The 13,907-nt window shown below is 42.1% G+C and overlaps 1 protein-coding gene and 4 non-coding genes across 5 annotated transcripts; all 5 read left to right on the plus strand.

The window, feature by feature from the left end:
* Positions 1 to 91: 91 nt before the first annotated feature.
* LOC133159066 (5S ribosomal RNA) lies at positions 92 to 210 on the plus strand. The gene has a single exon (XR_009715574.1). It is a non-coding gene; the product is annotated as a 5S ribosomal RNA (ribosomal RNA).
* Positions 211 to 445: 235 nt separating this feature from the next.
* LOC133158918 (5S ribosomal RNA) lies at positions 446 to 564 on the plus strand. The gene has a single exon (XR_009715434.1). It is a non-coding gene; the product is annotated as a 5S ribosomal RNA (ribosomal RNA).
* A 227-nt stretch (positions 565 to 791) lies between these two features.
* Positions 792 to 910, plus strand: LOC133159103 (5S ribosomal RNA). The gene has a single exon (XR_009715610.1). It is a non-coding gene; the product is annotated as a 5S ribosomal RNA (ribosomal RNA).
* Positions 911 to 1,085: 175 nt separating this feature from the next.
* LOC133158860 (5S ribosomal RNA) lies at positions 1,086 to 1,204 on the plus strand. Its single transcript, XR_009715378.1, has one exon. It is a non-coding gene; the product is annotated as a 5S ribosomal RNA (ribosomal RNA).
* Positions 1,205 to 2,425: 1,221 nt separating this feature from the next.
* Positions 2,426 to 5,398, plus strand: LOC133158434 (zinc finger protein 862-like). The gene is made up of 3 exons (XM_061285650.1): positions 2,426 to 4,163; positions 4,453 to 4,564; positions 4,902 to 5,398. Exons 1-3 carry the CDS (start codon positions 2,808 to 2,810, stop codon positions 5,288 to 5,290), a joined length of 1,857 nt encoding a protein of 618 aa, XP_061141634.1. The 5' UTR covers positions 2,426 to 2,807; the 3' UTR covers positions 5,291 to 5,398.
* The last annotated feature ends 8,509 nt before the right edge of the window (positions 5,399 to 13,907 follow it).

Consider the following 13,907-nt stretch of genomic DNA (forward strand, 5'->3'; position numbering starts at 1 on the left):
ACTTACTTACTTACTTACTTACTTACTTACTTAATCTATAAGTACTTTTTACTATGTATCTATAAAATGCATGATTTTGAGAATGATCACGGCTTACGGCCATACTACCCTGAGAACGGCCGATCTCGTCCGATCTCGGAAGCTAAGCAGTGTCGGGCCTGGTTAGTACTTGGATGGGAGACCGCCTGGGAATACCAGGTGCTGTAAGCTTTATTTATTTATTTACTTACTTACTTACTTACTTACTTACTTACTTACTTACTTACTTACTTACTTACTTACTTACTTACTTACTTACTTACTTACAACACCCATTACGTATGGCATTCGGAAACTGCAAACCGAGTTTAAACTCCGACATTGAAATTATAACCCGAGTTTCCAACCTATAGTGGCGTCATCCGTAGCATTATATATAAAATGCACGATTTTGAGTGTGATCACGGCTTACGGCCATACTACCCTGAGAACGCCCGATCTCGTCCGATCTCGGAAGCTAAGCACGGTCGGGCCTGGTTAGTACTTGGATGGGAGACCGCCTGGGAATACCAGGTGCTGTAAGCTTTATTTATTTATTTACTTACTTACTTACTTACTTACTTACTTACTTACTTACTTACTTACTTACTTACTTACTTACTTACTTACTTACAACACCCATTACGTATGGCATTCGGAAACTGCAAACCGAGTTTAAACTCCGACATTGAAATTATAACCCGTGTTTCCAACCTATATTGGCGTCATCCGTAGCATTATATATAAAATGCACGATTTTGAGAGTGATCACGGTTTACGGCCATACTACCCTGAGAACTCCCGATCTCGTCCGATCTCGGAAGCTAAGCAGGGTCGGCCCTGGTTAGTACTTGAATGGGAAACCGCCTGGGAATACCGGGTGCTGTAAGCTTTATTTATTTATTTATTTATTTATTTATTTATTTATTTATTTATTTATTTATTTATTTATTTATTTATTTATTTATTTATTTATTTACTTACTTACTTACTTACTTACTTACTTAATCTATAAGTACTTACTTTACTATGTATCTATAAAATGCATGATTTTGAGAATGATCACGGCTTACGGCCATACTACCCTGAGAACGCCCGATCTCGTCCGATCTCGGAGGCTAAGCAGGGTCGGGCCTGGTTAGTACTTGGATGGGAGACCGCCTGGGAATACCAGGTGCTGTAAGCTTTATTTATTTGTTTACTTACTTACTTACTTACTTACTTACTTACTTACTTACTTACTTACTTACTTACTTACTTACATTTATTTATTTATTTATTTATTTATTTATTTTCCCCCACTTCAATTGTTAAAGCAAATTTTGACAACACCCATTACGTATGGCATTCGGAAACTGCAAGCCGAGTTTAAACTCCGACATTGAAATTATAACCCGAGTTTCCAACCTATATTGTGTGGCCTCATCCGTAGCATTGTAGTTCACGTCTTTTACCGCTCGTGTAAGTCTGCAATACATTGATAATGGCAAAGCGCTTCGTAATTAAATGCATGCTCCCTCACCCGTCCCTGGCTCTTCTGCGCCTGCGCACCAGCAGAGCTTGTTTCCGGTTAGCGCGAAAATACTAATCTATAGACGTGACCTCCAACTGCCCAAATTTTCAAGTTTAACAAACAATGAGCATCTTGAATTACTTCGCCCTGAAGGGTAAGTTTTAATTCCAAAATATTACAGTAGATTTTTTTCTACAATTCCCAATTGGACCTGAGATGGGGTGTTGTGTGGGTGTGGGTGTTTTGGGTGTGGGGGTGAGGGTTGGATCATGGGGTGGGGGTTTTGGTTGGGTTTTGGTGGTTTTTGGGGGTGGGGGTGGCAGTGGGGGTGGGGTGGCGGTGTGGGTGTGGGCGGGGGGTGGGGTGTTAGTTGGGGGGGGGAGTTGTAGATTGGGGTTATAATATAATTTTCATTCTGGAATAATATATTTTCTGTGGGTGTGGGGGTTTTGAGATGGGTGAGTGGGTGTGGGTGGCTGGAGGTGGGGGTGTTTTTTGGGGGGATGTGGGGGGGGGTGTTGTAGATGGGGATTGGGGTTGGGGGGGCAGTGTGCTGGTGCAGAATTATTTTTGATTTTTTTCTATTTAAAATAATTTATATAATTTTCATTCTGGATTAATATATTTTTTGCAATGTAAATTTAAAATTTTATATGATGGTGGGGATGGTGGTGGGGTGGGGTGGGGCTGTTGGTGGGCGTTTGAGTGACAGTGGTGGTGCAGGTTTATTTTGGATTTTTTTCAACTAAATTTATATATTTTGGCAATAATTGAATTTAAAATTTTTTGGGGGGATTGGGAGATGGAGGTGGGGTGGGAGTGGGGGCATTTGTCACAATGTGAAGATGGGTGGGTGTGGATGTGGTAATGAAGTTAAAACATAATATTAGAATTTTAAAAATTGTATACTTTTTTCTATAATAATAATTCATTCATTTTTCCTCTCTTGCCACTCCATCATAACTGATAAGAAATAAATTCCATTTCAGGTAAAACCAGCACATCTAGATCTGATGATGCAGCAACAGAAGCAGATGATCCAAGACCACAAACTGATGATGCAGCAATAGAAAGTCAACCTGATGATGCAGTGTTGCCAAGTCAAACTGATGATGCAGCAACTACTACAGATGGAGCAAATGCAACAAAAGGAGATGGAGGTCCCCCCAAAAAAAGAAAGGTGGCCCCAAAAGAAGACTATGAAAAACGAAGAGAAAGGAAGTACCTACCAGAGTGGCAGCTCGGGTACCCATGGCTCTATCACGAGAATTCAAAGATGTTCTGCAAAGTATGCATTGACTGCCCGAAGTCCAGAGACTACAATGCATTTGTCTCCGGGACCGACAGTTTTAGACTGCAGACAATAAAATCTCATGCCAAGTCAGAGAAGCATGTACTGGCTGAGAATGTGGCAAGGGTACGGGAAAATCCAGAGCGTGCCCCAATGAATGTTGCCATGCGACACATGACAGCAGGTGTGAGAGAAAAGCTCAGGAAGCTGTTTAGAACAGCGTATTACATTGGAAAGAGACAACTGCCATTCTCGCATTTCGCACCATTATGCCAACTTCAGGAGCTCAACGGGGTAACATTGGGGGAAACCTACATCAACGACCATCCATGCAAGAACTTTCTTTCAATAATTGATAAGTGCCTCAAAGAAGATCTGGCTGAAGAATTGAATTCTGCTAATGCAGTTTCGGTTATGCCAGATGGCAGCTGCGACTCTGGTGTGATCGAAGAGGAGATAGTATTTGTAAAATACCTGTGTGGTGGTGTGCCCGTTACAGATTTCCTATCATTGCAGCCAGTCCCGAATGCTACAGGTGCAGGAGTGAAAAGTGCAGTGGAGGCAGCATTCGAGGATGTGGGGGTTGAGAAAGTCGCCTCTGCTGGGACCGATGGTGCCAGCGTCAACACGGGAAATAAAAATGGTCTGGTGGCTCTAATGAAGGAGGATGGCATGCCATGGCTCATTGGGATTTGGTGTGTGGCCCACCTGTTTGAGAGGGGCCTCCTCGATGCCATCAAGGAGGAGGCTGGGCTTGGGGAAATAAAGGATCTCCTGCAAGGAATGTATAAACACTACCACTACAGTGCGAAGGCCTTCAGAGAACTGCGTGAGGTTGCTGTGGCACTGGAAGATAAAGTGTTGAAGCCTGTCAATTTACTGGGTACAAGATGGGCACCTCACATGTATCGTGCACTGAAAGTGTTGATAGGGGTAAACTTCCGGCCACTGTATACCCATTTTGATCATACAGCCCAGTCCAATACTGCCAGTGCCACCATGGTTGGTAGGGCACGGAAGATTATCAACCAGCTCGGAAGTATGAAGCTGCTCCTCCTAATGCATCTGATGCTTGATATTCTGGAAGCGGCCAACGATCTCAGCCTGCATTTTCAGCGGGATAAGTGCACTCTCAGTAGTGCATCAGATGCACTAGCTACATTTGCGATCAACATAGAGGCACTACGCCATGGCCACCAAGGCAACCTCCATGAGTTCATTTTGGATGTTGGTGGGCCAGGAGCCGACAGACAGCGGCAGTGGAGGGATGTCCACCTCACCATCGTAGGATCTGTTGATGCAGCGCTTCATGAGAAGAAAAGAAGATATACTGAATCAAGTTCTTGACCATGTAATTCATTTTATATTTTTATCATTTAATATTATAAATTGAAAATATTAAATTAAATTAAATGAAAGTAAGTTAAATTGTAAATTAAATAAATAAAAGATTTAATAAATAAATAATTATAAATAAATGATTAATGAATAAATTTATTCATTCATTCTGATATTTCATTCATTCATAAAATTTACTATTGAAGTTAAAGTTTACTATTGAAGTATGTAGTCAGAATGAGAACTATCCTTCTCCCTTTTACAATGAAATGACATATATTTTATTTTATAGGTGCAGAATAGGTTCAACCATTTCGACACGGACCCCATCTTGGATGCTGCCAAAATCTTGGATCCTACAGAGTGGCCCCGAAATGATGTTCCTGCTTTGGCACAGTATGGGGGTGTGGAGCTTGAAACATTAGCTGGCCATTACTCAGCCTTCCTCCAGCCAAAAGGCTTTGATGACCGGGTAACTTTTTAAATCATCTACATTCTGGGTCCTCTACACTAAATACTAGTAGGACAGAGCCTTGGTTTCTTTTTGTTTTATATCTTCAGAGATTGTCTTCAGATCTTGTGCTGATTTTCTTAAAAGTCCTCACAAGTCAATCCCATAGTATGCTCTGTTAAAATATTTAGCATACTTACAGAAGAGACCAATAGAACTTATTAAAGATAAACTGCAAATTTGTAAATGTGCAAACATGAATAATCACAAGTAATGTTTTGTGGTTTCAGGAAGCAGGAAGAGAATGGCCTGCATTCAAGGCCTTTGTGTCAAGACATCTAATGGACCAGCATCTGCCATATCTGGAAATGTGGAGGCACAACTCAACTGCAAAGATGACTTCCCGAACCTGTGTCTGCTGGCCGAAGTTGTAGTCACTTTCCCACTGAACACGGCCTGTTGCGAACGTGGCTTCAGCTATATGAAGAAGATTAAGACCGATTGGCGATCCTCTCTGGACCCTGCCACTCTCAGCATGTTGCTCAGGATTACCCTTGGGGGGTGCGCCATTGAGAACTTTGACCCAGATAGGGCGGTGGATGCCTTTTGGGCGAGGGAGGAGGGGCAGAGGGCCAGGAGGGCAGAATACATGGAAAGGCAGAGGGCCAGGAGGGACTGAATGAATTTTGGTACTACAGTAGACTAGTGTGGTTTAATTGCATCAAAAGTTCTACACTGTATTAAAACAGGCTGCAGGCACAATATGATGGAATAAAAACATATGAAGGCAAAACTTAGTGTCTTTTTTATTGCAAAAATGTGTCGGGCAAGTAAAAATCCACTCCAAAAAAATTCGGGCAAGTAAAATTTTGTTTCGGGCAAGTAAAATTTTCTCCAACTTGCCCGAGGGCAACTTGGGCAAAAAATAAGCTTCGAGCCCTGCAGTGAGCTTCTTAATGGAGGCTGGATTATATCTGGCCCGGGTGCTGTCCAGTTCTTCATACCTGAGACTCTCTCTTGGATGTCTGCCACAGTGATGGTAACTGGGTTCTGCTCAGGGTGGTTGCTGTGGTCTTCTCTTAGAGAGACTAGCCATTGTGCCTCACTGTTGTGTGATGTGTCCTTCTCCCATATGCCCTTCCAGTATTGCACAGTCTCCAGCCTTGGTGGGTCCGTTCTGCTGTTGTTACCCTGCCATTGAGAGTACACTTTTCCTGGTTGGGTTGTGAAGAGCCTGTTTATTCGCCTGGCTTCACTTTCTCTTGTGTATCTCTAGGCGGCTAGGTGCCTCTGTTTGGCAGTCTCCAGTGCTTCAGGTACGTTCATCTGGCTGTACTTCTTGGATGCTGGTTTCTTCATTGCACCTTTCTGGATCTCTGATAGTTGGCTCACGTCTCTCCGCACTGTCTTGATCTTAGCCTCCAACCTTCTTTTCCATGGTGGGTCTTGTATCTCATGCTTGATATTGCTCTTGTAACCAAGCATCTCTGGGATCACTGTTGCTGAAGTGTATATCAACTCATTGGTTTCAGTGATTGTTAGAAAAATGTATATATATATGTTATCATGCGTTCTCTAATCAATGCTTTACCCCAATAGTCCTGCAAGAGATGCTCGCTGTTTGGCCTTGCTGTTTTTATGATGTACCATAGAAGAGAGATTACAGCTGGGTCAGACACGACGTAGCTGGCAACTCAGTGACAACTCAACAAAAAGGAAGACATCTACCGTTCCTTTCTGACAATGACCACTTTGTTAGACAACATGCCTCATTGCTGTCTTGCACCCCAGATGAACCTCCAAGTGACCATTAAAGTCAGGGTTTTTCCTAACTATCTTTATTGTAGGATTAGGTTGGAATGTATATAACCAGTAATAAATAACTTAGCTTGTTGCATCCTACACAATGTCGTAAAACTTCCCTTGCTATGTTTTAACTAGAGGTCAAAGGTTTTTTTCTTCTGTATCCAGTCCACTCAAACTCCTCTTCCCAGATGTTCTTATCAGTATGTAAACACCTAGTGATTTTTTTGCTTACGAGACAAGGCCCACATGCCTCCCCCCTCCCCTTAGTTGGCTCTTGTCTCACACTGTGGGTAGGGCAAATCCAAATAAAAAGAGCGGGAGTGCATACAGATATTTTAGTGTAGTGAGATTGTTGTGAAGGATCTGTACTGCACTCCTCGCGAGAAAAGACTTAATATTTCTGTCTCACTTGTGGTTTGTTTGCTGTTGCTCTTCTATTCACGTATTCAGTCAGCGAAATAAACCTGACAGTGATTGTAGGGATTGCTCTCAGTGCTGCATTCAGATCTTCAACCAGACTTTCTGGTGGTGCTTCACTTAGCCGTCGTAGTTGGCGTCTCAATTGGCCGCTGTTCATTCGAGTCATGATCTTGTCCTTCAGGTCAGTTGCTGTCTTGTTCAGGCTTGCATCACCTCTTGGGGCTGTGTACCCAATTGCTTGGGCAGTTGATGTTGACTCTTCTCTGACCCAGGATTCGGGTTCCCGTTTGTCTTGGCATCTGTGTTGTCCCTCGTCAATCTCAAGTTGTAATATCTATTGTCGTTTCTGGATATTGGAGCACTGAGTCACTAGTTGTTTAGTGGTTAGTGTTGAGTGTGGATATCCCTCCTTCCATTGCTCTCACATTCTCTTCATGTACCCCTTCTGACTTGGTTTACTGGAGTAGTAGTCTCACCCATTTCCGCCTTGTTCCAGTAGCCCACTTCTCATCTAGGCGTTCTGGTTCCCCAACACCCGACGCAGACCTTGTTTGACCGGGCGACGTCTGAGCCGGCATCTCATTTGATTCTTTATCTCTCACCATGTTTATGAGGTAGGCGATAACGTCAAGGGTCTTGCCCACAGACCCACACTGGATGATGGTATGGCCCTCTGTTTTTACATTTCGTTATACAATACACATATCCAAATGATTTTCAACTACCGTTTTTTTCCGTGTATAGTGCGCAAAATTTTCTACCTATTGCACAATTTCCCACTTACCAAAAACATCACATCTTTTATTTTGAAATTCACACCCAATTCCCTTTTCCCTTCTCATTTCGACATTTTTCAACCGATTCAACCCATTCCAACTTTCAACTGTTCATTTTTCTACCTATTCCACAACTTACCAAAAATTGCACATATTTTATTTTGAAATTCACACCCAATTCCCTTCTCATTTCTACATTTTTCAACCGATTCAACCATTCCAACTTTCAACTGTTCATCATTTTTCTACCTATTCCACAACTTCCCACTTACCAAATACTTCACATCTTTTATTTTGAAATTCACACCCAATTCTCCAATATTTGCTTTTTCCCTTCTCATTTCTACATTTTTCAACCGATTCAACTAGTTTCAACATCATTCTGCAGCATTCCTTCAATATTTATTCAACTTCTTCACCTTCACACGCAATTTCTTCAGGAATTGCAAATTCTAGTTATTAGTGTGAAGGTGAAGACCTTCACACTATTGTTATTCTACAACATTTTGCGCTAGCTTTCCGTTAGCTTTCTTTGGTGCTTAACTAGCTCCACATACTTCAACCGATTCACTCCGTTCCACTTTCCACTTATTCCAAATATTCATGGCATAGGTGCTTACATTTTTTTCGTTCAAAAATTTTCCGTTTCCGCAAAATTCACAAATTAAAAAAAAAAAAAAACTCGTAAAAATCGGGTGCGTATTATACATGGGTACAGGCTTTTTTCCAGCATCAGCATGCCATTTTTAGGGTGCGTATTATACATGGGGGCGCACTACACACGGAAAAAAACGGTATGGATTTTCGGTCGAAGCAGGAGGTCATCAGTAAACGAAGACCAACTCCAGCGTTAAAAGGTTTCGGACAACGGGACTTCGGAACGGAGTGGTACGCACAATCGAAAACAAGTTTTTGATTTCATGTGCTTTATTGAGTGTTCTTATGTGTGGAGACTGCTGATATGAGACTTTAATTAAAATGGTTCAAATAAATAATGAATGAGCCACACTATAGATGCGTTCCCCAACCTTTTTTGTGACACAATTAGGAGCCGGCCAAGGTGCCTCCCCAGTCATGAACCTCACCGCACGTCACTGGTGTGGACATAAGCGTTGGCGTTCATCATGGCAGCATTATTTTGAGTTCTACGAGGGCAGTGTGTCTTATTTAAGACCCTAGCTGCCAGTGATCATGCAAATCTGTCCCACTGAGGTATTTTGAATGCTGTTTTATCTGCAGATTTCTTACCTATTGAGCAAACAATGTTTGCACTTTAATTTCCATGTTGAAACTTGAATTCTTTAATGGAATTGTTTGTATCCTACTGTTTTGGATTGTTTCCCAAAAGCTTTTTTTTTTGCACAAAGTAGTACTGCTTTGGCAGTTGCTGCTTGTTGTTGTTACAGTACAATAATTTGTAAACCTATCCTCTGTTACGACAATATTTTGTGGCAGTGTATGATCTGATTGGTGGTGATCCCTGATTGGTGCCCCTCATACCCAGCCAGCCCATCAGTGCAGGGGGGAGTGGCTTCATCAGTGATTGGTTTCAGATGTGCCACCAGGTGCACTAATTGAACCTCCTATTTAGAAAGGACTCTGCATTCAGGGTGGCTGTTTGTATCATGCGAATTGTGTTGAAGAGTCAATCGGTCACCATAATTGTTTGGGTGTGTTTGTGCTGGTGTTCGTATATAGTACTGTGTGTCAGGGAAAACTTTCTTAACACAATAAAGGATTCAAGCCTAATGGTGCCAAAATGAATTTTAAGACCTGAAGCATTTCAGAAAAATGTGTAAAGAAGTTGTGATTCATGTCTTGATGTTGTATGCTCATTAGGGACACCTATTTCCAGCAATTGTGTGGAAATCTTAAATAGTAGAAAAAAGAACAGGTTAACGGCGCCCGTGCTGCAGCGATTGCTTTTATGGCAGACAGTGTTTCCCTACGCTCATCTAGAATAAAAATGCCTTCTTTGCTCTTACTTGTCCGCAAAGAGCCGCACACGCATTCACACAGGCAACTCAGTTACAGGCCATTCCATTTTAACAATGGCCAGCCTTTTTGTCTGCTTTTTGAAGCCTTTACAATATCATAAGTTTCTTTAGTCTTAACATTATTGACAAAATTTCATGACTATTTTGTTCCTTCATTTGAGCTTTTTCTGATGTCATTGATGTTGATAGAGATTTAGAAAAAAAATAGATCATAAAAACACGTCACATCCCGAACCCAAACTTGCATGAGTGGGGAATTCAGTTGAATTCTGTCAAAATGTGAATTATGCTGGTGAAAATATACATACATTGCTGTGGGAATATTGAAACTATGTCCCTAGGTAAATTGAATGACCTTGTCATGCATGTAGATCATTCCTTGAACGATTACATATATACATTGTTTATCACAGGCAATGAGAGCCTCTCAAAGAATCTAATTCACCCTTTGCATCGATCATTCAGTATATACTACCTACCTGAATTGGACCTTCCAGAGATTCACTTTACACATTGCCGCAAATTTGTCCTAAAAGTTGGGCTTCATTGCATTGTTGATACTTATGACAAATAATACAGTCAAATATTTAAGTGGCACGAAGAGCTATGCTTTCAAACAACAAACCCTAACTCTTCCCAATGAAAAGTGAAACTGCACCCCATCCAACCCCAAACTTAGGCAGAAATCAATGTCGGCAAATAAACCGCATTGGCAAAATAAAATGTTTATTTACATATGTCAGCCACTTCACCCTGTGAATACACTAGTTTTAATTTTAGTCCATCACGTGGTATAGTTGGCGGCTCAGCGAACGTCTTGCTCCACACACTACACTTAATACTTTTTTCTTCCCCCTCCCCATCGCCAAACTTGACCTCCTTTTCTTCGATCCTCAGTCCAATCGGCAGCAATTCTAGCGTTGACTCGCAGACCTAGTTAATAAAAACACAATTAAGTTTGCTGAGGTGAAAACTGAGAACAATTATAACTCAAAGGACACAAATAAGTCTATAAAGTTAAAAGTCAATTCATCAGTCAAACCACATGCAATTACTAATTCACAGGGTGTCCATTCAGCCCTTCCATTATCTGTACCATTTTGTCCCCGCCAGGGGCCGTTCACAGCCGCGCTGGTCACAATTCAACAGCCTTTCTCGTGAAGTTGTGAAATTTGAACGAGGTTGTATGGAAAGCCGGCATTCGTAGTATTATACTCATTCATTAAAAAAAAACCTAAAGTGATGACATTCCTTTTCCGTTTTACAGCCTTTTCTTTACTCACCGATACCTTTTTGAATATTGGGTCATGTTGAGAGACAGGCCGAATTCATTGGTCACGGCATTAAGGTGAGTGAAGGTGTAGAATGCCTCAACCTTGATCGGGGTCAAGTTCGCCTCCCTCCACACCGCCACTCTTACGACGGCTTCGTTCTGCAATAGTTTAAAATCAAATATTAAGTATGCATGCGTGAAGTGCAATAACAGTAAATCGACAGGTTGCTTATTTGTTTTATGTATACGATGCTCAATGGCACCACCGAGCCCCCCGTACCATTCTGCTTGGCTGTTTCTAAGTTGGAACAAACAGACATAGGATTGTGTTATCCTGCAATATTTAATGCAACAAAACACATTTGTATTTTTAGTAGTTCTAAATAGATATTTAACATGCATGTGCGCGTGAAGTAAACTTACATTTTTGACGTGTCTCTCAATGTTTACCAGCCCCTCAGGAGGTTTTTTTTATCACCTCGCTGAAAGACATTTGCCACGACGGGGGGAAAATGAGGTTGAGTGCCTTAGCCCTTAAGGCAGGGGTGGGCAAACTACGGCCCGCGGGCCACATCCGGCCCACGGGACAGTTTAATCCGGCCCGCCAACCCTGAACAAATTGTATTATTAAACTTTTTTTTTTTGGTCATTTTGCCTGCAATGACTGCGTTTTCCCAGTAGATGGCGAAGCGCTCGCCTGCGCATTTACTACCGGAAGCCGTGTCAGAAAGCTCGGTGCACACTCACAAGTGCGTGTACGTACTCAGTAGTACGGACTTGGCGCACTCTCGCTCTATTCGTATCAGTCCCGAATTTAGAGCGTGAGCTTTGACGACAGCATTCTTATAATTCGCGCGCTGAGCTTTCAGATGCAGTTTTGCGCTAAAGCCACCCACAAACCTTCCCCTGGAATCCTTCCATTAAAATGAGTGGCCCGAAAAAAAGAAGTGAGTGCCGAATGTTAAAAAAGAGTGGACAATTTGGCTCGACGTACGCGACGTGACGTTCAGCCACATCAACATCAACCCGTCACAGATCAAGGTAAACGGACCAACACCTCGGATCTCGCCTAAGAATTGCCACAACAAATTTTACTCCAGACTATGACGCACTAGCAAAAAAGGGAGACCAACAACACTGTTCCCACTGAAAATGAACGGGAGGCTCTCAAGTTTATTGTAAAAAAATGCATTTTGAATATGATTTGTACACATAGCAGGGATTGAAACTAGCGACCATTCTCATTTTCAAACAATGCAGGATGCTCAAGGACATTGATGCACCACCTATTTGCGACTAATCTTAACCTGTAAAGTTCTTAAGGCTTACTTTAAGGAGGTGTTTCCCGTTTCCTCACCTCTGTTACCAGGTGTTTGCGAGTTAAAACTCTGCTCTGTTTTTCAGATACCCCTCACCGTGTTGCTGTTTTGATTACTTTATTTGGATGTATGCTTTCACCGATTCTTCAAGATGATATATTTGGTCAGAATGTTTGCCGTTTGATGTGATCCCATAAGATAAACATCTTTCATTAATCTGACCTGCAGGCACTGAAGTGATGGAGATTGTTATTCATAATAACAGTGTCGTATTTTATGAGAATCACTGATAGCAGTTTTTTAGTGAATTATTATTATTTTTTTAATGCTGTTAATAAATGCATTTGTTTTCAAAAAAAATGTTTGGAATATCCATGCTTTACTACCTACTAAAGGCCAAGATCTTTTATGCAATGACCTTTACAGGTCGCTTATATGACTTCACACAACACCTACGTCCATCTGCTCCTTGTCCGGCCCTCCGGTCCAAATTTAGAACCCAGTTCGGCCCGCGAGTCCAAAAGTTTGCCCACCCCTGCCTTAAGGCATCGCTGCAGTCCACCTCCGCCCCCATGTATATTTTGCTGCTGTTCTGACACCGGAGCACGTTGGGGTTTCCCGCCTCCGCCATGAAATGGGCGAAAACGTAACTGTTGCGCTCTGTGACTTGGCTAGACAGATTACTGAAAAGAGTCATCTTGAAGGAGGTCGTACCATCACAGAGGGAAACAGTTACGTTCTCATAGTGCCCATCCATTTCACAGCTCGACGCACCCGACTTCCACCCTTTGGCCCGAATGTCTCTCCGCATCCTCACCACTTGCGCTTTAATAATTTTTCTGTTCATTCTGAAAGAGAAAGTGCCAAAAGATATTGATCAGGAATTTATTGGATTATTTTTTTTTGTATACACATTTCCATTTCATTCCAAAATGTGGTAGAATTCAAGGAAGAGCCTGTGCGGGACAGTCACAAACAGGATTGCACTTCAGGAATCTGCAGATGTCCGTATTGTCTCTGCTCGACATGAACACTACATTTTCAAAGAGCCAGAAGAAAGGCCGGTCTCCCCCTCCGACTTCAGCAGCGTCAAAATGTGGTAGAATTCAAGGAAGTGCCATCAAACAATCCTTTCCGTAGGGGATTGACCATGAAGAGGTCGTTGCAGGGACTTCCTCCAATCAGCAGGTCAAAAGGGTGCGGCATTTAGGAAGACCAGAGAATAGTACATTACAGTAGACCAGGCGCGACGTGACGAATGCATGTATAATGGTTTCCGCATCACCGGTCGAGAGGATCGGACGAATCTTTTCAATATTCCGAAGGTGAAAAAACGCAATTCTGGTTATATTCTTAATGTGCTTTTGAAAGGAGAGAGTTTGGTCAAATATTACCCCGAGATTAGTTAAGGTATCTCTCTGAGTGATAGTACGGTTATCTATAGTTATAGCGGTTTCCTTGAATAAGTGTTAACGAGTTGGACCAATTATCACCATCTCGGTTTTATCTGGGTTAAGACGAAGGAAGTTGAGACGTCCATTGCTTGATCTCCGCAAGGCACGCCTCAAGATTACAACAATCCCGCGGATCTGTCATCGATAACGGCATATATAATTGGGTGTCATCCGCGTAGCATTGAAAACTAATATATTTACGTATTATGTCCCCAAGCGGAATCATATAAATATTAAATAGAATTGGTGCG

Source organism: Syngnathus typhle, linkage group LG8 (genome assembly GCF_033458585.1).
Source record: "Syngnathus typhle isolate RoL2023-S1 ecotype Sweden linkage group LG8, RoL_Styp_1.0, whole genome shotgun sequence".
Classification (NCBI taxonomy): Eukaryota; Metazoa; Chordata; class Actinopteri; order Syngnathiformes; family Syngnathidae; genus Syngnathus; species Syngnathus typhle.

Coding starts and splice junctions, on each gene's coding strand:
- LOC133158434 (XM_061285650.1), top strand. CDS start 2,808: ATGTTCTGCAAAGTATGCATTGACTGCCCGAAGTCCAGAGACTACAAT. Junction 4,164..4,452: donor GAAGATATACTGAATCAAGT/TCTTGACCATGT, acceptor TTTATTTTATAG/GTGCAGAATAGGTTCAACCA. Junction 4,565..4,901: donor TGCTTTGGCACAGTATGGGG/GTGTGGAGCTTG, acceptor TTGTGGTTTCAG/GAAGCAGGAAGAGAATGGCC.